The sequence below is a fragment of the Scylla paramamosain genome, chromosome 9 (assembly GCF_035594125.1).
Source record: "Scylla paramamosain isolate STU-SP2022 chromosome 9, ASM3559412v1, whole genome shotgun sequence".
In the NCBI taxonomy this organism is placed as follows: Eukaryota; Metazoa; Arthropoda; class Malacostraca; order Decapoda; family Portunidae; genus Scylla; species Scylla paramamosain.
This window is the reverse complement of record NC_087159.1, coordinates 4526414-4552500: the sequence shown is the minus strand read 5'-3', so window position 1 is coordinate 4552500 and position 26087 is coordinate 4526414. Positions and strand designations below refer to the sequence as shown.

The 26087-nt window shown below is 47.2% G+C and overlaps 1 protein-coding gene across 2 annotated transcripts in view; it reads right to left on the bottom strand.

The window, feature by feature from the left end:
- Window positions 1-25750, bottom strand: part of LOC135103431 (uncharacterized protein DDB_G0271670-like) — an 88030-nt gene extending 62280 nt beyond the window's left edge. The window contains exons 1-2 of one of the 2 annotated variants that reach the window (XM_064009639.1): window positions 25498-25750; window positions 22431-23014 (exon numbers count right to left, since the gene is read on the bottom strand). In XM_064009639.1, coding sequence (XP_063865709.1) covers window positions 22431-22502 — 72 coding nt within the window. In that variant the 5' untranslated portion in view covers window positions 22503-23014; window positions 25498-25750. The remainder of the gene's footprint in view (window positions 1-22430; window positions 23015-25497) is intronic. The other variant, XM_064009638.1, reaches the window with a different exon arrangement.
- Between the last annotated feature and the right edge of the window lie 337 nt (window positions 25751-26087).

Genomic DNA, 26087 nt, shown 5'->3' with positions numbered 1-26087 from the left:
CAAAAATGCTGTAATTACCCTCTTAGGAACTTCACTTTCAAGGGAGAGGAGAGAGAGAAAGAGAGAGAGAGAGAGAGAGAGAGGAGAGAGAGAGAGGAGAGAGAGAGAGAGAGAGAGAGAGAGAGAGAGAGAGAGAGAGACTTGGACGTTCTTACTCTAGCTTGCGGTACAATTTAGTGACAGTTTATGGTATTTGTTTATTTGTTTTGTTTTGTGTTGTTGATTTTGTATTTTCTCGGCTGCTGTTTTAGTTTTACCATGTTTTAAATTACCCTTTTATTTCCACTTTCCATTATGAACAGAAAACGTAAACAAAGAAGGAATACCAAAATTTCCCCAAGTTTAAAATCGATTAGAAAAGAAAAAACCTGGGAAATTTAAATCACACACACACACACACACACACACACACACACACACACACACACACACACACACACACACACCTACCCTTCCTTCTCCTCTCCTGAGTCTTATATGTTTTCTAATTCACTTTTTCAGTCCCCTCTTCCCACGCGGCCTGCAGCCACTCCAGCCATGCCCGTCTTTCATGCCGCCCTCCTTCCCTTCCGCCCTCTTCCCTGCCTGTGTTACTCTGCTACTTTAATTATTTTTCCTTCCCTCGCCCTTCCTCCCCCACTCTCACTTCCGAGGCTGTTTAAGATTTCGTGTAATTTTTTATTCTTTGTTTTATGTGTGTGTGTGTGTGTGTGTGTGTGTATGTGTATGCTGTTGGTGGAGTTGGTGCTTGACAAACTCACACACACACACACACACACACACACACACACACACACACATTTTATACATACATACATTAATATATGTAGAGAGAGAGAGAGAGAGAGAGAGAGAGCATCAGTTGCTCCTTCTGTTTAAAACAATAACATTACACTACTTTTTATACTACTACTACTACTACTACTACTACTACTACTACTACTACTACTACTACAATAATAATGAAGAAGAACAAAAGAAAAAGAACAAGAACAAGAAGAAAGATAAGGACAACAACAACAACAACAACAACAACAACAACAACAACAACAACAACAACAACAACAACAACAACAACAACAGAGTGCTAATGATAAAGACAAAGGTGAGCGAGCGAGCGAGACAGGGCAGGCTGCGTGGAGTGGAGAGTGGAGTGGAGCGGAGAAATTACAGTGCACGTATAAGAAGGCTTGTGTTTGCCTTCCCTAATGGAAGTGAGGGAGCCGTGGGCCTCAACAACACAGGCGTCGCGTGATGCTGCCCCGCCTACACCACGACCAGCCAAGCACCGCCACCTGGGGACCGCTGACGAGATGGCACAAAAGTCTATGGTGCCTGTAGTATCCATGGACGACCTACACGAGTAATAGAGTTTTACATTGCTTTATGAGGCTGAAGGGAGTGTGTAGTAGAGGCGAGTGAGATCTGAGCGATAGAGTAGAGAAATGGGCAAGTCTTAGTGTACGGAACAGTTACAATGAGGTGAATGTGCTTCGAAATTTAAAGTTGAAGTAAAGACAACCATTAGATAATTGAATTAGATACCTTTACATTATTACTGTCTCTATCCTCAAACATTCCGGTGCTTTTTCGTGATTGCTTCTAAAAAAGTTTTTCAGATAACACACAAAAGACTACGGTTCGTATTATCAAACATTTTTGTGCTGTATATTGACTGTTTTTAAAAACTTGGTATGGAATTCTTCTGATAATACCACTCTTTGTTTTTTGTTTTTTTCCCAAACATTCGTGTGCTGCATCTTGTCCTTTTTTTTTTTTTTTTAGCTAGTGGTGAAAATAATGAAGTTTTCGGGTGTTTCCATGATTCTGGTGATTGTTTAGCAAGAATTTTGCAGCGTTACCTGGAAAAAATCCTATGAAAACCTGACTAATTACCTTTTATACCCTTTGCAATTTGTGTTGAGAAAAGCAAAGCGTTTAAGAGTACTAGTTATGAAAGTGAAAACAACAGCAGTTAAAAAAAAAAAAAAAGCGGTCACGATAGCAAATTTGTCCCTACTGACGTTATGAAAAGTGACGTGACCACCAAAAAAAACGCGGCAGTGGTTCAAGATTAAGACTATAATTATAAAAGCGGTTAGCTGCTTCTACTCACGCTATGGAATCAGTGAGGGGACCGTGTGAGTAAACAGGAGTGGTTGATTCATGTTGGTCATTATGACAGTGTAGTGAAATAAATGAAAGACAGTCAATCAGAGTGAAAACAAGCACCACACACACACCCACACACACACCACACACACACACACACACACAACACACACACACAATGTTGGCACTAGCACGCCAAGAAACCACAAAATACTCGTTTCAAACAATTAATTATATTGTATTATAGCTTAATTCAATTTTGTCCAAGCACGTTAATTAAGATTATATTTAAAAATTGCAGGTTAAAAAAGAAATATATTACTACAAAACAGGATCGAAAGCACTACATCCCATATAACAACAACTGAAAACTGACAGTCAACTATTTCAACGCCATCAATCATGAGTATTAGAAAGTATTGCCCCTGAACACCTACCCATCCATCCATCAACCATCCATCTACCCACTCACCCTCCATCAATCCAATCATCCAGTCATCCATCTACCTAACCACATTCCATCTGCCGCAACCTGATCAGCTAAAAAGGCGAGAAAAGGTCATTAATTTTAACCTCCAGGATAAGTGTAGTGTGTCACGGGTCAGGCGAGGTCAGGTCAGGGTAGGTGAGGATGGAGGTGACCTTGGCCCGGCGCACCTCACCTTGCTCACCTTGTAATCAGTGACTTTATGAGGTAATTGGTGGCTTCCTTCCTGGTGGTTTAATTTTTACGGGTTAATTTCACTACCTCCCTCCCACTCGTCCTCCTCCTCTTTTTACTTGAATCCTCCCTCTCACCTCTCACCTTCCTGTAATCTCCCACCTGTCCCTCTCACCTGTCCCTCTCACCTGTCCTTCTCGCCTGGGCAGCTCATCTTACGAGCGTCTCTAACTCACCTGGGCGCCCACCTGTGTCTGTTTAGGTCCTCATTTTTCTTACCTCAAGTCTCCCTCCCTCCCTCCTTCCCTCCCTCCCTCACTCCATCCATCCTTCTCTTCCTCCATATTTCCCTTCCCCTCCCTTCCTCCCTTCCTCCCACTTGTCCGTTTCCATTTCCCATTTTTCACTGTCTCCCTCCCTCATTTCTGTTTTTTTTTCACTTTTTTCCTTTTTTTCCATCTTCCCATCGTCTTCTATCTTTCACTTACTGCTTATTCTTTTTTCTTTTTTTTTTTTGGGTTTCCTCTGTCCATCTGTTTTCCCTATCTTTCATTACTGAGGCTTTTTTTCCCCTCCCTTTCCTTCTCTTCTTAACTTCTTCCTTCTCTTCTTCATTTCTTCCCCGCGTGGCATTTCTTTTGTTTCTTTCCATCGTTTTCTTCATTTCCTATTTTCTTACTTTCATTTCGATCTGGTCTCTTCTTTCGTATCTCTCTCTCTCTCTCTCTCTCTCTCTCTCTCTCTCTCTCTCTCTCTCTCTCTCTCTCTCTCTCTCTCTCTCTCTCTCTCTCTCTCTCTCTCTCTCTCTCCTCTTTCTACACATTAATTTGTATATATTTCTCTCCTTCCCTCCATTCGTCCCCATGTATCATATTCACCTTATTATCATTTTTTTTCTGTATTTCAATTTCTTCTCTGATATCCATTCTTTTATATCCTTCCCTTCCCCTCTTCTCCATTTCCTTCCCCTCACCTATCTATCCTCTATTCTCTTCTCATTCCCTTTATTCTTAATGGCTTTCCACCCTCTTCTTTATTTTCCTGTTCTGTATTCTGTCTTCTTCTTTTTCCTTTTCTTCTATCATCCTCTCCTCCTCCTCCTCCTCCTCCTCCTCCTCCTCCTCCTCCTCCTCCTCCTCCCTCCCTCCCTCCAGGTACAAGTGTCAACGTAATCCATAACTGGGAAATAATGTGATCCTCTTGTTTCCTCCTGTGAATTTTTTCCCCGTCGCCTTCAGGGAACAAGCGATGTAGTGGGAGCGCTCTCTCTCTCTCTCTCTCTCTCTCTCTCTCTCTCTCTCTCTCTCTCTCTCTCTCTCTCTCTCTCTCTCTCTCTCTCTCTCTCTCTCTCTCTCTCTCTCTCTCTCTCTCCCCAGGCTTTGTTTGTCACTCATATTTGTCTATTTATGCCTTTGTCTATTTGTGACTCCTTTTGTCTGTCTTGTTATTAGTTTATCTGGCAGTGTGTTTCAGTGGGTCTCTCTCTCTCTCTCTCTCTCTCTCTCTCTCTCTCTCTCTCTCTCTCTCTCTCTCTCTCTCTCTCTCTCTCTCTCTCTCTCTCTCTCGCTTCCTTTGTCTCGGCGGTCGCGGGAAACTTTCCTGACGCTGCTATGACGTCATGCCTGGCGCTCTGCCAATCCCGCCGCTGCCACCAGGGACGTCATTGCTACGTCATAGATGCGACCCAGCTGCGCCCCACCTCGCCTCGCCTCACCCCGCTTCACCCCGTTTCACCCCGCCCTCTGTTATTTCCAAGTCAGAAAAAAAGTAAATATACATATGATAACGAGGTAATTCTTTTGTGGAGGGGAGGTTCCTTTTTTCCAGTGGAGTAATTATATATTTTTTTGTTTTTGGTGAGTCTTTTGTGTGTGTGTGTGTGTGTTTGTGGGCGGTGGACGGGAAGGGAAAGCTCGAGAATTGCTATATGCAGGGATGCCTCGGGGTCTCGATGTTTTTTTGCGTGTGTTGTGTTGTTGTGATGGTGGTGGTGATGGTGGTGGTGGTGGTGGTGGTGTGTTATATTGAGGATTATTCTTGTGTTGTCTTGTGTTTGGGTTGTTGGTGACTTTTTTTTTTGTTGTAAGTATTTGTGTGACTATGGATTGTACATCTGCCACTACTACTGCTACTACTACTACTACTACTACTACTACTACTACTGCTTCTACTACTGACTACTACTACAGACTAATACTACTAGCTACTACTATTTCTACAACAACAACAACAACAACAACAACTACTACTACTACTACTACTACTACTACTACTACTACCACTACCACCACCATCACACCATCACCACTCATCTACTCTGACCCCCACTGATTTTAACCCAGCCGATAACAGAAGTAGCATCAGGAACAGTTGCGGCAGTAGTACAAAAAAAGTCAAATAGAAAGCAAAAAAATAAAGACAAAAAATGCCACCACCACCAGCACCAGTAGTAGTAGTAGTAGTAGTAGTGGTGGTAGTAGTGGTAGCATCACTGTCGTACTGGTGGTGTTTACAATCAAGGCAAGCGGGCGGGCAGAGTCACAAGGTGTTGTTTTCCCTTCACGTCCCGGTGCCTCGTCAGCCACATGCGTGCTGTTGTGCTGGCCGTGACGTCACCCTGCCCTCCCTGTCCTCTCTGCTCTCCCCTCAGCCGCGCCACGAGGCTTGGGACACCCCCTTGACCCCTTGACCTTAGTCCCGCCCCCTCTACCCACTCACCCACCACGGACGCCCTGCTGCCCTTGGTGTGACCCGCTGTTTTCTCGCTCCTTTTTCTCCTCCTCCTCCTCCTTTTTTTTATGGTCCTGGCCTTGTTCTTCCTCCTCCTCGTTCCGGTTCGAATTTTTTTCTCTTCTTTTCTCCTGTTTCTTTCATTGCCTTCTCGTCGTCCTCGTTCTTCCTCTCATCTTCCTCCTCCTCCTCCTCCTCCTCCTCCTCCTCCTCCTCCTCCTCCTCCTCCTCCTCCTCCTCCTCCTCCTCTTCCATGTCCTCGTCCTCCTCCTCAGCTTCCTCCCTGTTTAGATTCTGTTATTTCTTCTCGTCCCTCACCTTTTCAGTGTTTACTTTCTCCTCGCTTTACTATTCCTCCTCCTCCTCCTCCTCCTCCTCCTCCTCCTCCTCCTCCTCCTCCTCCTCCTCCTCCTTCTCCTCCTCCTTCTCCTTCTCCTCCTCCTTTCTCTGCATACCATTTCTTATCGTCCTTCACCTTTTCATTTTTTACTTTCTCGGCATCTTACTATTTCTATTCTTTCTCCTCCTCCTCCTCCCCCCGACCCCCAACATTACAAGCGGCTGTGTCACCAGGTTTTCCCTCTCCACCTTATCATTTCCTAATAAAATACCGTCAAGTGTCAAAAAGTTGTTATCTGGCGAGGGGAAGGAAGCGAGGGGAGGAGTGCGGCGCGCAGGCAGGTGGGAGGAAGAGAGACGAGGGGAGGAAGGCGAGAAAAAGGAAGCAACTCTAGGAAGGAAAAATAGAGGAAGCCACAAAGGGAAGACGAACGATGATGGACGGCGTGGCAAGGAGGGAGGGAAGGGGAGGAGAGAAGGAAGAGATGGAGGGAAAGAGGGAAGGAGACGAGTAAGAGAAACCAAACCGGCCACTATAAGCTGAGTGATTCCCGCAACAGGAGGAAAATCGTTCCCCCTTGCCCCACTCCGCGTCAGAGCCCCTTCCCCCTTGAGTAGACGCGTGGGAGTCTGGGTTAGGTGGACATCACGTCACCGCCACCGTCACCCTCACGTCTGTCACCGTCATCGCCAGGCTGCAGGACGCGGGGTGAGTGGGCGGTGGTCCTTGCTCAGCCTCGCATGAGATACACCGCTCCTCTGGGTATCTTTGCCTGTCCCCTCATCTTTTGTGTCTCCTCCCTCCCCTGCCCGCCTCGCACCTCGGGCCGGCGCCATCCTCACCGTAAAAGAGCGCGTTGCCTCAGTCATCCCTCCGGCGGTAATGCTCGCGTTAAATTCCACCCGACTTCTCCAGGCGTTAAACTCCACCGTCACGTTTACGAGCAGAGGGCAACGAGGGCCCTTTTCCCCTCTATTCCTCCCTTCTCTCTCCCTCGGGACCGCCTGTCTGGGGCAGCGTGAGCCCAGTGCCAAGAACGAGAAAACTTGTGTCCCGTTAGCCGAGCATCCGCGCCATTCCTCAGGCCGACGAGACGTTACCAACGGGGCAACGCCAGCACCGTGGCCGTCGCTGCTCCCCCTCCCCCTACCTCGTCTCGCCGCCGCTGGCCCGCCGCCGCCTCGGGGAAATCGAAGCTGTAGGGGATCCTGTTGCTGCCTTCTGCTGAGCCCGACGATGGCACACATTTCTCTCCTCCACCTAGTCCTTTCTATTTTCTGCCTCTCCCTCCCTCTAGTTCTCCCTCTCACCTCCCCTCTTCCACCTACAGATCTGACATTCAGCCTTTCGCTACCCCTCCCTACCCTCACACCTGCCCTCTCTCCCCTTCCCTTCCTCGACGGCCATATCATGTAACATCTGTGCTCGCTTCCCGATGTAGCTCCGTTTATTTAAAAATAGAGTCATTTAAGTGATGTATGGTTTATCTTCAGCACTCAGCGCGCTCTGCTGCTGCTGCTGCTGCTGCTGCTGCTGCTGCTGCCGCTGCCGCTGCCGCTGCTGCTGCTGCTGCTGCTGCTATATCGTTCCACGCGAGGCGGTGAAGCATTGCTATTTCGAAACTGTCGCAGATAACTTACGACCGTTTTAAGTCTATGGCTAATGGAAACACACACACACACACACACACACACACACACACACACACACACACACACACACACACACACACACACACACACACACACACGGACAGCCACTCTGTAACCCTTCGGGGAAAAGTGGAAAAATTACATCATCATAGTAATAAATATTGGACAGTGACACGAGAGAGGGAGTCGAGAAGCTGTTATGGAAGAGAGAGAGAGGAGAGGGACAGAGACTGCCTTGCGAGGAGAGATAGAAGGGAATGGGAGAGGAAGGGAAAGGGGAATGAGAGAGGAAGGGAAGGGACTTGTCTCCTGAAAGGGAAAGAAGAGTGAGGAGAGATGAGGCTCAGAAGGCAAGTAAGCTCCTCTCCTATTGATGTGCAGTGAGGTGAGAGTGGCGCCGCTAAACACTCCCCACGCATCTACTCCTCAGTGATGGAGAGGCAAGCGTGCTGAAGGGAAGGTACGATCCGCGCCGCCAGGTATTGAGAGGGAGAGTACGAGGCCTGCTGACGTGATTTGTGTGGATAGATAGACGAACATAGATAGATAAATGGATGGGTGGATAGATAAGTAGGCAGGTAGGCAGGTAGGTAGATAAGTACTCGTAGATAGATAGATGGATGGATGGATGAGTAGGTAGATATTCAGATGGATAGATCGACAGGTAGATGGATAGACGGATGGAAAGGTAGAGAAGTAAATTAAACATTGATTTATAGATATTTATAAGTAGATAAACAAATGGGTCGATAATTAGGTTAATAGATAAGAAGATAGACAGATAGACAGATAAATAGATAGATAAACAAACAGAACAAAAATAATTAAATGGATGTTCATCAACCATAACCCAATCCTTTCAAATCTCTCTCTCTCTCTCTCTCTCTCTCTCTCTCTCTCTCTCTCTCTCTCTCTCTCTCTCTCTCTCTCTCTCTCTCTCTCTCTCTCTCTCTCTCTCTCTCTCTCTCTCTCTCTCTCTCTCTCTCTCTCTCTCTCTCTCTCTCTCTCTCTCTCTCTCTCTCTCTCTCTCTCTCTCTCTCTCTCTCTCAGCACACACCCCATTTCTTCTCCTCATTGCCTCCTAAAGCTCACGGGCGCGACACGATTGAGAGGCGCCCAGGAGCTCTTGAGAATCGCGGTAAACTTTTGCGCTACATTTTAAGCGGGCGGAGCAAAATAACGTTCACAAACACGTAATGTAATAAGACCCTAGACACTAATGAGGGAGTGAAGGATTTAAAAATAGGAACTTGTGCTAGTTTCATTTTTTCTTCTTCTTTTCTTCTTTGTCTCCTTACCCCGCGGCTTTAGTTTGGTAAATGTATTGAAAAGCTGCTCTGCTCTTGTTGTATGGTTGAGTTGAGTCATTAATGGATGTGTGTTGATGAGAAGATGCACGGTTAGACAGGTAAAGAAAGGAAGGCACCTGAACCGTGGCTGGCTTGTGTTTTTTAGCTTTGATTAGAAAACTTCTTGAGAAGTTGAGATTTTTTTTTTGTTTGTGTTTGTATGTGTCTGTCCGCCTGTCTGTCTATTTGTCTATTTCTCTCTTCTCCTCCTCCTCCCCCTTCTCTTTTTCTCCTCCTCCTCCTTCTCCTCCTCCTCCTCCTCCTCCTCCTCCTCCTCCTCCTCCTCCTCCTCCTCCTCCTCCTCCTCCTCCTCCTCCCGCTCCCCCCCGGCTCCTCCTCCCTCCGCTCCTCCCACTCCTCCATTACCGCCATCAGCAATTTGATTTCCTGAAGTAACCCCGTACCCGCCCCGCGCCATTCACCTTTGCACACCTGCCATCAGTCTCCCCTTCAAGGCGTCAATTTGCACCTGTCTCGCCTTCACTCCAGGTAAAGCGGGCGTGACTGCCACCACTTGAACAGGTGAATGCCGAGGAAATGAGTTTATATTTCATTAACTTTATTTGAAGGGGTTGTAAGAAAATAATATGCGGAGTTAAAGAAGTTTGATGTTTTTTTTTATGTAGTTTGATGTGACGGACTGGATTAGAGTATACGTTTGAGAAGGGACGAGTTTGTCATATGGATTTTGTGAAGGGAGTAAGTAGTGGGTGTTTACGTGCTACCTACGAAGAGATTTTGTTTTTTTATAGTGCAATATGAAGAATGGGAGCAGGATATGCGTTTCAAAAGGGAGAAGTTTGTGATTTTATTCAACTTTACGCTGGAATCTCTTCGTCACATGAAGTTTGTAAAGGAAGTAAGTAATGGGAGTGTACGTACTAAGTTTTTATTATGTCGAAGGTACAAATGCAAAGAAAATTAATGCTTGTTGCCTTTTTTTTTCTTTTTTCTTTTGCCATTTCATTTGGAGGACGTGAATGCGAGCGTTTCCAAAGGGAATGCAAAAGGAGAATTAATAAATTTTTAATCAGTGCCACGTGCCTGAAGGCGACGAATGGGAACGCATCAAAAGGGAACGCCGCGAGAATTAATGTGTTTTTAATCATTCCACGCGAGGGGCGCTGCTGGGAACGGTTCTGAAGAGGCTGTGGGAGGGAGGGAGTGAGTGGGAAGTAAAAAGGAGTTGAAATATCTATTTTTTTAGTTAACCCTCTTGAAGGTGACGGCTGAGGACGATCGAAGGAAATTGATAAAAAAAAAAGTGGCCGTTGTTAAAAAATCAATATGGGATTTTTTTCAAAAATTGTTTGCCTGTTACGGTTATTTCTTCAGTGTGTTTAGCGATAAAAGGGAACTGGAATATGTTTTTCTAGGTTTTCCCTTCTGAAAGCTACAAGTGAGGACGATGGAACGAAATGGAAAAGGGCGTTGTAGAAAGAATCAATATCCGTTTCGTAATGTAGTTTTCCATCGAAGGTGGAGGAAAGGGAAGAAGTAAAAGGGAATTGGAATATCCACTCTCAGGTATTCCTCCTCAAGCTGACGAGTGAAGAATGATGGAAGGAAATGAAAAAAGAGGGCCGTTGCAGAAGGAATCAATATGCGTTTCTTTATCTAGTTTTGCGTCAGTCACATAAAGTTGCCTGCCTCTTATGTTTATTGCGCCAATGTGGACTTTGCTGTTCACGGAAAACTCTCTATGCCTTCATAGTGCTTGTTGTATATTTTTGGCCTCCTTTGCATGTAATTTTGTTAGTTTCTAGCTCACTGAAGCTAGACATGACAGAGAGAGAGAGAGAGAGAGAGAGAGAGAGAGAGAGAGAGAGAGAGAGAGAGAGAGAGAGAGAGAGAGAGAGAGAGAGAGAGAGAGAGAGAGAGAGAGAGAGAGAGAGAGAGAGAGAGAGAGAAAGGGTAAACAAGACTGATACCACTACTACTACTACTACTACTACTACTGCTGCTGCTGCTGCTGCTGCTGCTGCTGCTGCTGCTGCTGCTGCTGCTGCTGCTGCTGCTACTACTACTACTACTACTACTACTACTACTACTACTACTACTACTACTACTACTACTACTACTACTACTACTACTACTACTACTACTACTACTACTACTACTACTACTACTACTACTACTACTACTACTACTACTACTACTACTACTACTACTACTACTACTACTACTATTTTTATTACTACTAGATAATAGAAACGTTAAAAGAATTATGTAACACTACATCCACAACACTCACTATACAAAAGCCACAAGAGCAAAGAACACCAGGTCACCACCACAACATTCATATCACACACAAAAGTCACGTTGGAAAAAAGAAGAGAGGTTTAGAGCACGCGGCAAAACAGACCTGTAAAGAAGACTTACTCGCGCCTATCCACCACACCCGCTAACAGGATTTCGCGGCTCTGTGTCCACGAGCCGCACCCACCCGGAAGAGACAGGACTACGGGTGGAATGGGACGTAATAGGGATAGAAAGGCACGGAATGGGACAAACTGGGACGGGAGTGGAAGAGAATGGGATAGGATGAGACAATAGACGAGTGGTAGTGGGTAGGATGGAATGGAATGGAAATAGACGGAATGAGGTGATAGGTGCGGGGAAAAAGGACGGGAGGAGGGTGTAACTAGGGTAGAATAGAATGAAAAGGGACGGAATAGGGGATTGGTAGAGAGTGGGATTGAATGAGACGAAAGGAGAGTTTAGCTGGGACGGAAAGGAATAGAATTGGACGGAATAGGGTGAGAGATGCGGAATGGGACGGAAAGAATGGATAAACAGGATGGAATACAATGGAACAGGACGGAATAGAACATACTGGGATGGAGGAGAACGGAATAGAATGGATTACTAAGACGAAAAATAGATAAAATAGAAACACCAGACTAATAAACAACGTGAGGAATTAGGGAAGCAAGCAACAAGGGCCACAACAAAAGGTCGGCGCGTCTGATGAAGGTTCCCCGCTCCATCCATCACGCCACCAGGGTCGAGGGTAACGCGTCGCTCTAAATGAGTTTGCCATTTTTCCCCTTCCTTTAATCGCAGTGTTTGGCACGGTCACGCTCAACGGGGAATGTTACGCAGAGGAAGGAGGCGTTTAATGGATAGCCGAGCAGCGGTGATTTGATGCTAACAGTTTGCTGCGTCGCTTTGTCAACAGTTGCACATCGCTCTTCGAAACGTATTGCCTGTCATTTCGGTACTACTGTTTGCTACTACTACTACTACTACTACTACTACTACTCTGACCATTTTGGCTACTACTTACACTTAATAAAATGTGTTGCAGTTTTAGAGTTTAATTAAAAGACAACTCTGACAGGATAAAAGATTGATTGAGTAGTTTAAACTCTCCAGCCGTCTTTAGTTTTGTTTTTGTCCAGTAAAGTCATGTACGTAAGGTTACTCAAATAGCAGGTGTCACTGAGTCACGTACAATCAAGAGGTGGAGTTTTTCACCACTTAACTCACCGTCTCTTAATCACAAAGCACTTCGACACATTTCTTTTCGTTCAGCAGACAAGGCTAAACATTATACTGGCTCGACCTTGGCATAATCTATTTTTGTATCCGTTTTCTTTCACGGCATGATGGAAACAGAAAAAAAGTCGGGGTGTTTATCTTTCCCCATAATCACTTACAACTTTTTAGAGACCTACTACTTGTTCCTTAGATATTTCTGTAGACTATGAAAGGCAAAATTCATCTCAGATCCTCCCTTTTCTCTGTGCCAATGTAAACAATATTTTAACAGTACTCTAAATGCATTAATCACTGACAACTTTTTTTTTGGACATGTTATGATCTCTTAAATAGTTCTGTCGACAAGAAAAGACAAACTTCATCTCAGATTCTCCTTTGTGTGTGTGTGTGTGTGTGTGTGTGTGTGTGTGTGTGTGTGTGTGTGTGTGTGTGTACAAACAATATTTTGCAGCCCTCAATGTTAACAGAGAAGGAACGTAGCAGAAAATAGGTTAATAGGATTCTGGGGAAAAATACAAGCAGGCAAGAGGGAGATTTGAAACTACACTGAACATGAGAGAGAGAGAGAGAGAGAGAGAGAGAGAGAGAGAGAGAGAGAGAGAGAGAGAGAGAGAGAGAGAGAGAGAGAGAGAGAGAGAGAGAGAGAGAGAGAGAGAGAGAGAGAGAGTAAACGCCGACTGACACTACTGCTGCTGCTACTACTACTACTACTACTACTACTACTACTACTACTGCTACTACTACTACTACTACTTCTACTACTACTACTACTACTGCTACTACAGGGGCCCATTCGTACCCTTCCCAGAGTTAGCCTTGTACTGTGGCCGAGTGAGGAAGTCGATAAAACGTCAGCACAGAGAGGAGGGAAGGCTGGTGTTGGCAGGTTCTGGGGCGAGGGCAGCAGCTGGCACCGAAGCCTAACACCACTTGGGGAGGAAACGTGGGGAGAGAATTTGGGGAGAGGAGGGAACTAAGGACCTGATGACACAGAGCTAAAGGACACCAGCCAGTAGACACTATTACTGCTACTACTACTACTACTACTACTACTACTACTACTACTACTACTACTGCCAGGGCGGTGAGGGGTGTGCCTGGGCGGGAGTGGTGGTAGTTATACGGAATACGTGACCTGAACCTTTGATAGTTTGAGATGAAAACGACCGCCATTGATGGAAGCTCCTAGTTTACTTATTCAACTACCACAACGACTACTACTACTACTACTACTACTACTTCTACTACTGTTCCTACTACCATCATCGCCATGTTCATTATAATCTTTTAAGTTAATGGAAAATAGTTCACATTTACAAATCTAGAGAGAGAGAGAGAGAGAGAGAGAGAGAGAGAGAGAGAACTTCATCAGTCTCTCGCATCTTCGCTCCCATCGGGTATTTGGCCTCCTGACGTCATCTGCGACTGGATATCTTGCATATAACGCCCTCAGCTCCCCAGCAATCCTCCCCGGCCTCCCTCCCTCACCATCCTCACCCCACTCACTATCATCTTCCATTTCCCTCTCTCTTTTCCTTTACCAGCTTTTCCAATCTCGTTCCCCTCACTATCTGCCTCTTTCTCCCCATTTCCTTCATGTCATCCATCTTCCTCCCCTTCCCAGCCTTCCCAGGTTAGCTCCCATCACTACAGGTTTCTTCCTGCTCCCCATCTCTTCATCTTCCCCTCTCTCTTCTCCCCTCTAAGTTTTTTCCTCGTATTTCTCTTTCTTCTCTCCATTTTTTTTTCTTTTTTTACATTTTTCAGCATTTTTCCATATCAGCATCCTCAGTCTCAATAGCAAGTATCTTTAACTTATAGACTTCAACTATCACCGCTTTCCTCGCTCCTTTCCCTCCCTTTCTTCACTCAATCAACCTCCAGTTTCGCCCTCCCAGTCTCACCTCCCTTCACTTCGCTGTCTGTCTCCCGATCTCACACCTAACACTGTCAACCTCTGTGTCTTCTCGTTCTCGCTCTCTCAATGTTCCCCTCACAGAAGCCTGAGAGAAGAGGTGAGGACTGTGTGTGTGTGTGTGTGTGTGTGTGTGTGTGTGTGTGTGTGTGCGCGCGTAGGAAAGACGAGGTAACCATGGCATCACTACATTGACCTGGTAGAGAGAGAGAGAGAGAGAGAGGGGGGTATCGTGCGTCACTAGAAAAGCTTTAATATATCACTTTATTCACCGCTCTCCACTCAGACAGCCTCAGGATAAGAACAAGAACAGAAAAGTAGTGAGTGAATAGGATGTGTGTGTGTGTGTGTGTGTGTGTGTGTGTGTGTGTATCAATCTTCCCTCGCATCAGCTTGTGTCAGCGCTCACATTTTACGCCACGTATTGAAAAGAATCAAGTCGTTAGGACCTTAATTAAGCGTTTTTTGGCGCGCGTGTAATGAGTCTTTAAAGTCGCCTTGTCGCTGAGTGTCGCGTGGAGGCGGCGGCCGAGGAGTTTGTAGTTAGTTAAGCGGTGAAAGTTTTGTAAAGTCATTCATGTTTTAGATTATTTTATTTTTTTTTTTACGGGATTCGTTTTTAGCTTTTAATTTGTAGTTTTTTTTTCATGTGGGTGCGATTCCCTGCCGTGCATTTACAGGTGTTGGCGGCAAATGAGTCACTCTGCTTCATAAGGTCCCGTAGCTGTGGGTATATTAAGTTAGCCAGTTGATTATATATCGCTAATGAATTTTGTCATTGTGTTGCTCTCAGTCAAGGAAAGCAGCGGAGATAGGAGTAAGGGAGCGACAGTGTTGCTCTCCTACATGTGTTCAAGTGCCCTTATAATGAGACCACCTGTATCCCGCAGCCCTCCTTCATTCAATCCTGTCTTTCCTCCGTCTTCTTTTCTCCCTCCATTCACTCAGTGTAGCGTCCATTGTTTCGTTAATCCTGCCTGCCTTCCTTCCTTCTGCATTTGTTTTTTCCTTTCTCAGACAATACTTTTCCCTACCTCCAGTCTTGTCTCCACTTTCCCTCCTCCTTTCAGTCCTGCTTTCTCATAATCTTCATTTATTCTTCTATGCTTCCTTTCCTCTCTCATTACTTAGTCATGTTTCCCTTCCTTCTGAAAACTTGCTTCCTTTACTCCTCCATTCTTCCTGTCTTTCATTCCGCCCAGTCTTCCAGTCCAGCCTCCAGTTCCTTCCTCCGCTGCTCCCTGCGACACACAACGCCAACTCCACAAAGACTCGCCACACCTGCCACCCAACACTTGCACGTCACGTGTTTCCTTAACACACTGTCCAACACAAAATCCACACTTGTGAGTGGATCTTGCTCCAGGTCGTGTTAGTTCAGCAGATCAAGTATTTTTGTAGCCGTCCCCGAGGCGTGCCGCCTCCACCACACAGCCTGGCCTGGGAGGCGGCGGCTAAGCGTGCACATCGTCGATCACCTCAAGCCTTGCCGCGGTGTTTGAAGTGGATGTCACGGCAAGGACTCGCTTTCATGACGTCGCCAAGCCAACGCTAAGCTGCCGCTGCCTCGCCTCGCCGCCCTCACAGCGCAGTGCAAACAGCTGGCGCCGCGCCGCCATCTTATCACTCCCCGAGGACTGCTTGTTGCTGCGCTTTACAGATTAATTTCATAAATGAAACATTGCTTGCCTGTTCAGGGGCACGCTGAAATAATTAATGATCTCATTATGACATTCACTTGATAAGGCAATTATACGTCCTCGGATCAGAGACACACTCTGTGGGGCTGAGTAATGGTGCGGGCGGCGTCCTGAATGTTCTGAGAAAACCGTCCACGAGTAGACAAGCTTCGTGCCCGCGTGCTGCACACCCGCGGCGCACTGTAACACACGGCACACAGCACGCCGCGGCAACGACCTGCTGTGTATGCGTGGCGTGACTCTGTTACTCATGAACCGCCTCCTGGAAATGGCCTGTGTGTATTTTCGGCCTAAATATTTTAAGAATATAGAGAGAGAGAGAGAGAGAGAGAGAGAGAGAGAGAGAGAGAGAGAGAGAGAGAGAGAGAGAGAGAGAATCACGATAACTAATTTTCTGCCCACTGAACCTTGTAATCCCGTGTGACATCGCGGGCGGAGGCGGGAAAGAAAGAGGCAGGGAGACGGGGAGGCGTTAGCGGGGTGACGTCCCATTGAGTCCCCGCCAGCTTGTCACCACGCGACGGCCGACATTCCATTCCTGACACATCCATCCCTAGAATCCAAACGAGATCTGTGCCCGCTATTTCCTTCGCTTACCTTACCCTTCACCTTAACCTTTACACTCCCCACAGCCTCTCCCTTTAACCCTCACACTCCCCACAACTTCCCACTAACACCTCACACCCTCCCTACATTCCCTCTTATCCCCTCACACTGCCTCCAGCCCCTCCCTCCACATCACAAACATCGAAACAAAGCAATATTTACCCACACTGTTATCACGCGCGTCAACAGTACTCGGTAAACAGGGACTTGAAGTGACGCACAGGGAAAAAAATGTGGAGAGCTTATCACAGTAAGTAACCTTCATACGAAATGGTAGCTTTACGAGCGACGCATGTGGTGTGGGTGATACCAACTTGCCTATTTTTTTGCTGACGTATAGAGGAGTAGGGGAAGGGCGAGGAGGGAGAGGAGGAGGAGGAGGAGGAGGAGGAGGGAACAGTCTACCACTCCTCCTCATTCTGTCTCCCTTCTCTTCGTCCCCAGTCTCTCTCTCTAATCGCAAACTGTCCTCTCTCATCTCTCATAAATATTAGTTCCCACGTGGTGATATGAGCCCTCTTTCTTTTTCCCTCACTATCTCCTTTCTTATCTCCTCCTCCTCCGCTGTGTGTGTGTGTGTGTGTGTGTGTGTGTGTGTGTGTGTGTGTGTGTGTGTCACTTCATGTCCCTCCCTCTTCACACAACAGCTGCGGTGGGACGTGTGTGTGTTTAATATATACATGTGCATCTACATATTTATGAGTCTGTGTACGTTTTATGTCTCTTAGTGGTGGAGACTCAGGTAGGAGGCTGCAGGAGGGAGAGAGAAAGGGTTGAGAGAAAGGGGAATGAAAGGTGAATGAGGTTAGGAACAGAGGAGATGAAAGGACAGGAAGAGGGAGAGAAAAGGGTGGAGAGAAAGAGGATTGTAAAGTGAATGAGGTGAGGAAGAGAGGAAATGAAAGAGGCAGGAGGAGGGAGAGAAAAGGATGGGAGAGAAGGGGGAATCTAAAGTGGATGAAAGGGAGACAAGCAGAGGGGATGAAAGGAGGAGAAGGGAGAGAAAGGAGAATGTAAGGTGGAGGAGATGAGGAAGAGAGGACATGAAAGGGAGACAAGCAGAGGAGAAAAAGAAACAAGAGAAAAGAGAAGGGTGGATAAAATGTTGCAGGAAAGTGATTAAGGAACAAAAAAAAAAGAGGAGTTAGAGAGGGAAGAAAGTAATGTGTGTGTGTGTGTGTGTGTGTGTGTGTGTGTGTGTGTGTGTGTGTGTGTGTACGTAGGGTTATGATGCTGAAAATGAGGGAGCATATGTGTAATGATCATCTTTTTCGCTCTCATCTCCCGCCTCTGTTATCTATCCCCTCTTTCTCGCCAACATTCCACCACCACCACCACCACCACTACCACCACCACCACTACCACTACCACTACCACCACCACCACCACCCTCGTCTTCACCGCCATGCTCACCGCTCACTTTGTCCTTATCTTATTTATCACCGTCATCCTCCTCCGCACCTTTCATCACATCTCTCTCTCTCTCTCTCTCTCTCTCTCTCTCTCTCTCTCTCTCTCTCTCTCTCTCTCTCTCTCTCTCTCTCTCTCTGCAAAACTTTTCCAACATCTCCATTACTTATAGACATTAAGAGCAAAAAGGGCCTTCTCGTGTTCTCTCAAGGGAAGTATAAAGCTTAGACCAGAGAGAGAGAGAGAGAGAGAGAGAGAGAGAGAGAGAGAGAATTTAAAAAGTGTCAAGTTATCAGTTGCAACACGTGTGAAAGATCATTAAATAACACACCTTCTCTTTCTTAGGTGAGCTCCGCGCCCCTACCCGCCCCCGCTCAGCCCCGCCCCGCCCCGTCCCGCCAGGTAAGTGCTTCTCTTCCCACGCCTCGCACTGACTCAAGCCCGAATTGCAGAAATGCCCTGCCCTCTCATCACGACTATTTTCAAAGGCCACATAAATATTTGGTTGTTTTTTTCAAGACTGCTTTTCCTTTTGATAATGTAGAAATCTTGTTAATCTCTCACTAGAACCGTAAAAGCATCCTTGAAACCTGTGTCACTTCAATTAGAGCGCTTTGAAGGTAGTGGAAGTGAGGCGCAGAAATGATGCAGAATACGTCCTGACTTACGTGGCAGAGAGTGAGGGATTTTGCATATTTTTTTTAGCAGGAATTGACTCATCTTTGTTAGAGGAAGACTGGTGGTGAATAAATTGGCTGGAAAGGTGTGTGTGTGTGTGTGTGTGTGTGTGTGTGTGTGTGTGTGTGTGTGTGTTGGGGGGAGAGGGGGCGGTGATGCTGCTGCCACATGACGTAACTTTTAGGGTAGATAATTTGGCTTCGGAAATAGAGGAATAACATGTCAGGAAATAGAGATGAAAGATTCGTGGCTGTGTCTATCGTGTGTGTGTGTGTGTGTGTGTGTGTGTGTGTGTGTGTGTGTGTGTTTTGCGGCTATTCTGTACGCTGCCTCTCATAAATTTCGTCTGATGATAAAAAGTTTGTAGAAAGTTATTTTCTTTATTGCAAAGTTAAAACTAGGGGTTGGCGTACTTGTCTTTATTTTAGAAACCGTATCATTATTCTTTTTTCTTTAATAGAGGACTGGATAAACTTAATACTAAATGGAGAGGAAGGAGAAGGGTCATTATTCTTTAACGTTTTTCCTATATCTACTTCCAATCCTATTATCTCCTATTATACAACCCTATCCTCTCCTATCATACACCTCTATCCTGTTTCCTGCTATCATTCAACTTCTATTCTCTCGCATCATAAAATTATATCCTCTCCCATCATGCAACCTTTTTCATACAGTCCCTATCTTCTATCATGCACTCCTATTTTTTCTTATCCTATAGCCCTGTTCTCTCCTCTCACACACATTTAGTCTCTCCCATCACACAAGTCCACTTCTTCATAACGACTCGCTTCATATCACCTTCGCACTACCCACTAACCTCAGTCTCAGAGCCTCAGAGGAGCGCCAGTGATCGGGGAGGCGTTGGTGTGTTTGAGGTAGTACTTAGCCACTTAACCCAGAGGTGAAGTACATAATTGAGATAAACACCCAGCCTCCATTTACTCCCCCGTCAGCTTGCCTACCTACCTACGTTCCTACATCCCCCTCCCCCTTCCTTCCTCCCCCCGGCAACTATTAATCGACGCACGTGTTTCAATACCGGAAAAATTACAATAACTTTCCAAATATTCAGGTAGTTAAGCCCTCTAAGCGTTCTCAGTGATATGGAAAAAAAAAATTGTCTTTATTCGTACCTTTCCCCTAACAAAGACAAAGAGACATTGTTACCGAAATGACACTCGGGGTAAATTTACCTGGCCCCGCTAATTGTTCCGGTCACTTTATTTACCTGGGAACGGATATAGGAGAGGTGTGTTTGACCGCGGACACGAGAAAAAATTGATTTCCACGTGAACTGAACAATCTCCTATTTTTGGATGTTTTGTTTTGCGTGAAATGGAAAAAAAGATACGGAGGGGAGGAAAAAAAAAGACGGTGAACAGCGGGAGAGAGGAAAGGAGAGGAGGAGACACTTGAGTGGGAAGCGTGGGAAGGCTGAGTAGGAGAGAGAGGAGAGAGAGGAGAGAGAGGGAGAGGACAGCACACGAGTGAGCAGCGGAGGAGAGAGAAAGAGAAAGAGAGAGGAAGGAGAGTGGAGGATAGCGGTCGAGTGAACAAGACAGTGTGGGGGGGTATGGTTGGGGGTGTTGCGGGGGGCGTACATGTGGGAAGAGGCGAGGAAGGTGGGGGAGGAAAACGGGAAGGTGGTGGGGAGGACGTGGGGGAGGTGTGCGTAGGGAAGGCGTGGGGGGAGGGGGTTGTTCAAAGGGAGGATCTCTCATTAAAGCTGCCTTGTTCCCCGTTGTGTGTTGGGGGTGAGCCTTGTTGTCGGCTCATTCTCTCTCTCTCTCTCTCTCTCTCTCTCTCTCTCTGGTGGTGGACGTGCCGCTGCGTGTCGGCAAAGGTCACACAAGTTACCTTCATGAGCGGCGCCAGGGTTTACACTTGGCCGCCACAGGTGTAAGGGGCAGGGTGGGTACAGCGCCTCAATTATTACTGCGACAAGTGTTGAGTCTTGTTAACCTGTGTGTGTGTGTGTGTGTGTGTGTGTGTGTGTGTGTGTGTGTGTGTGTGTGTGTGTGTGTGCAGGTACATCTAACTGAAGCACAGGTGACTCATTCTACAGGTGGATTTCAAAGACCAAAGGTAAACACACACACACACACACACACACACACACACACACACACACACACACACACACACACACACACACACACACACACAACTTCATTCACTCTCATGAATTTCTCTTTTTCTCGTCCTTTCTTTTGTTGCAGAAAGCGGCCACATGGCGGAGAGAGAGAGAGAGAGAGAGAGAGAGAGAGAGAGAGAGAGAGAGAGAGAGAGAGAGAGAGAGCACGGGATACATCCAGAACGTTCTTCCCGCGTAATGCAAGCCTCCCGCCCACCCCACGCCCACCAAGCAGCCACCCTCCTACCCGCTCCAAAAACCCCATCCATTCCCTACCTCCCGTCCGCCCATCCCTCACCTCACCCACAATGCACCCTCTCACCTCGACCTCGTTTTCAACCCTACCCCAATTTCCCGTTGTTGTCCACATTATTTCGCTCCCTTCCCGCTCCTCTTCCGCCCCGCACTAACCCCGTCCAGCCCCGCCTTGCCCCGCCCCATTTTGTCATGCCCCGCCCCATCTCGTACCTTCCTCAGTTTTTCCTAAACTTCATCCAGTTATCTTGTCTCGTTTTACGCACCAAGTTTCATCTCTCTCTCTCTCTCTCTCTCTCTCTCTCTCTCTCTCTCTCTCTCTCTCTCTCTCTCTCTCTCTCTCTCTCTCTCTCTCTCATGAGGTACGTGCGTAAATCACCTCCCGCTCATTTTCCTTAAGCCCCTCCCTCACTTCGCACTCCCTCACTCCCTCTCATCTACAAGTGGTCGCCCTCGAAGCAGCTGCCAAATTTCCTGAATCTTGATCTCATTGGGTAAGAGAGAGCGCCTGACGGAGGGAGCCATGAGGTGCAGAGGGAGAGATAGGGGTGGGGGGAACGATGGGAGAGTGCGTAGTTGGTAGAGGCGTTGGAAACAAAAGGGAAAGAGAGAAAGGGAGGATGAGATTAAGGGTACGCTTTGCACTGATAGAGCCATTCTCTCTCTCTCTCTCTCTCTCTCTCTCTCTCTCTCTCTCTCTCTCTCTCTCTCTCTCTCTCTCTCTCTCTCTCTCTCTCTCACGGCCAGCTTCCCTTTCATACGCCACCTTTCAACATTTACTCTCAAAAATGTTTCTTGCATAACACTTCCTCTTTCCCTTCCTCTCCAACACTCCCACACTCCCACGACTTCATTTCCCCACAACATTTTCCTGCAGCACTCCTACAAATAACAGTCCCTTAGTGCTCTTCCTCAACACTTCCTCTTTCCTTTCTTTACAAGTTCTTTTTTGTTATATTAATATTTTTTTTACATCTGACTATCATATCTTCCACACACTAACCTTCCCTACCATCCCAACCATTTTCCTGCAGCCTTTCCAGACACTAACGCTCCTTCAGCACCCTTCCCAACACTTCCTCTTTCCTTTCCTTTGAAGACTTGTGTGTGTGTGTGTGTGTGTGTGTGTGTGTGTGTGTGTGTGTGTGTGTGTGTGTGTGTGTGTGTGTGTGTGTATCATCTCACTATCACATCCTCCCCCTAATATCTTCCCCCTTCTCCCTTCCATTTTCCCTTCACATGCTTCCCGTCCCTGCTGCGTGTGTCATCTCGCTGTCACATCTCCCCGGTACACACTAATCCCCAACCAACTTTCCCACTTCCATTTCCCTTTCACATGCTTCCCACCCTCAGCTCTTCATTCCCCTTGAGTACTTACGATGGTGATGCCGCCGATGAGCACACAGCCCTGCCGCAGCGTGAGGCAGCAGCAGCCCTCCACCTCGCACATGGTGACCCGCCTTCAGGCCACGCGGGGGCCAAGCCTCGCGCTCTGCCACAAGTCACACTAGAACACAGACACACAGCGGCAGGAGCGCGGCATTACCAGGCCACGGGCTCACTTGCGAAGAAAGCGGTGAAGGTCGTATACGGAGGGGGCGTGAATGTTTGATGCACGAGGGAGGCAAGGAGGATCAAAGATGAAGAACGCGTTGAATGTCACAAAAGAAGAAAGTCGCTTCTGAAAGTCATTGGTGAAGAAGCGGCCGGCTGAGGTCAGGCACGGAAAGTCGCCGCAAATCACACTCAGAGGTCACAGACAGATGCTGAGACGAAGTGAAGTCACGCCACGCTGAGCCTCGGCATCACTGAGTCACGAGAGCCCCGTGCTTGTGCTGCTGCTGCGCCTCCGCCTCCTCCATGTGTGCTGCGTCAGTCCGGGAGTGTGGCGCCGCTTGGGTTTCCCGGCGCGGCAGTGAGGTGCGCCGCCCGCCAGGTGTCGTCAGGTGGTCACGCCGGCACCTGTGGACCGCAGCACACTGTGAGTCACGCGTGGAGTGCAGGTCATGAAGGGTGACATTAATGGCGGAGCGTGAAAATAAGCGTGAAGAAGTATCCCTCGTGATATTTATAATGAGAGAGAGAGAGAGAGAGAGAGAGAGAGAGAGAGAGAGAGAGAGAGAGAGAGAGAGAGAGAGAGAGAGAGACAGAGAGAGAGAACATGTATATATAACAGCACACTATTAAGATCTACCTGCCCCCTATCCCTTCCCCTACCGAATTCCCCCTGCCCCGCCTATTACCCTATGACCTTGCATACCTTTGCTATCCTACTCCCTCCCCCACCCACTTCCACACACTGACGCACACACACACACACACCCACACACTCCCACACACTCCCACACACACACACACACACACACACACACACACACACACACACACACACACACACACACACACACACACACACTCCCACGCCTCGCTTACACGCGCAGCGAAACACATTTTTAATCTTAGAAATAGGTGTGGTCATTCTCTCTCTCTCTCTCTCTCTCTCTCTCTCTCTCTCTCTCTCTCTCTCTCTCTCTCTCTCTCTCTCTCTCTCTCTCTCTCTCTCTCTCTCTCTCTCTCTCTCTCTCTCTCTCACCTACTTACCTACCTACCTATCTCCTCTTACTGTACAGTTATTATTGTTTTTTTGTCATCGCGCGCGCGCACACACACACACACACACACACACACACACACACACACACACACACACACACACACACACACACATCTCTTCGGAACACCTGCGCCAGTATTTAAGGAGAAGGCCCTCTTTGGTGGGCTTCAAAACCCAATTTTAAACACCTTTCATGCTAATATCCTTTCCTGTTTTTTTTTTCTATCTAAATTTTGCCTTCTTTCTCCCTCTCTTGTTAATGACTATAAAGTCCTGCTAATTTTACCTATGCGTCTTTTCTCCTTCGTAATTTTTTTTTAATATAATGCAAACTATTATATTTTCTTACTTCGCTTTTCTCTGTTACATATCTCCACCTGCTAACGTTAGTTCATCTGTCACCTCTCAGTTCTCACCTGTTCACTCCGCTGCAAGTCAGTCCCCATTACCTGCACTTCTTTACACCTGTCTCGGCAGTCCTGTACCTTTGTCTGAAACACGCCTGGCTTAATCTTCACCTTTTTCTTCTCTTTAACAAAATATATGTTAAAGGCGAGTGGGGTCTGGGAGATTCACTCGTGGGGAGGAAAGAAAGAAGGGAGGAAAAATGGAAGTAATAAAGATTGGGTTACCGGGAGGGTGGGGAAGGGAGGAAGAAAGATTGGTCTGGAGAGAGTGAAGGAAGGGAGAAAAATTAGGTCATGGAGGCCGGAGAAAGGGAGGATTAGGAATGTAGACGTGAGTAAAGATTGGATGGCGTGGAGTGAAGGAAAAAGATATTGTGTTTCGTGGAGAATGATAAACACTGGCCTTCTTGGAGGGAGGAAGAGCGAGGGAGAGGACGGGCAGTTGTGACAAAGGGAGGGCAGAGAGTGGAGGAGGCAAGTGTCCCGATGCTTGCAAGAATCTAAATTGTTTACTGATTTTCTTTACCCTTCGTCCAAATAAAAAAGTTTGCCCAGAAAGGTGTGTGTGTGTGTGTGTGTGTGTGTGTGTGTGTGTGTGTGTGTGTGTGTGTGTGTGTGTGTGTGTGTGTGTGTGTGTCTGCGTGCGCGCGCGCGCGCTTGCGTGTGTGTGCGCGGGCGTGCGTGCGTACGTGCGTGCGTACACGCGCTCGCTCCCACATACGCACCAGCGTGCACGGGCTTGCGTACACACACACATACACACACACACACACACACACACACACACACACACACACACACACACACACAGGCAAAAATACATACAGAGAGACAAACAGACAGAGAAATACTACCACCCAGCCACTTTATTTTTACACAAGCACACACACACACACACACACACACACACACACACACACACACACACACACACACACACACACACACACACAAGCAAAACAAACAAACAGACAGATAGACAGATAGACAGACAGCCAGACAGACAGAGACAGAAATACTACCAAGCAAACATTTTATTTTTATACAAGCAAATGCACACACACACACACACACACACACACACACACACACACACACACACACACACACACACACACACACACACGAACAAACGGACAGACAAACAGACTGACAGAGGAATACTACCTGTCATCCACTTTATTTTTATACAAAAGCGCGCGCACACACACACACACACACACACACACACACACACACACACACACACACACACACACACACACACACACACACACACACACATATAAACAAACAGACAAACAAGCAAACTAAATACAATTCTAGACATGTACATAGACACACATCACATGCTAGTATAACACATGACAATTTGCACATGAACATTTACACACACACTCACACACACACACACACACACACACCAGCGTGCGTCAGGGCGGGGCGGGGCGGCCCTGTGTTGCTTGTCTTGCAGGAGTGGCGGCGTGGAGGAGGCGGGAGGAGCGCCCTTGGTGGAGCTCACGAGGCTCCGCGGGGCATGGACAGCGCTGAGGAAGACGCCGAGGGTGTGAGACAGGAGCAAGGGAGGAAGGGGGCGTGGCAGGGAGGCTGGCGTGCGGGGGTGGCGTGGGGGACGAGAGGAGTCGCACACGTCCTCACTCACTGCTTTACTTCACGCAACTAACCTCTCTCTCTCTCTCTCTCTCTCTCTCTCTCTCTCTCTCTCTCTCTCTCTCTCTCTCTCTCTCTCTCTCTCTCTCTCTCTCTCTCTCTCTCTCTCTCTCTGCCTCCCTCTCGCTCTCTCATTCCCCGCCTTCCTCTCCCGGCTTGACTCTCTCTCTCTCTCTCTCTCTCTCTCTCTCTCTCTCTCTCTCTCTCTCTCTCTCTCTCTCTCTCTCTCTCTCTCTCTCTCTGCTGCGCTCATACGCACATATGACCACCGCCCTCTCTCTCTCTCTCTCTCTCTCTCTCTCTCTCTCTCTCTCTCTCTCTCTCTCTCTCTCTCTCTCTCTCT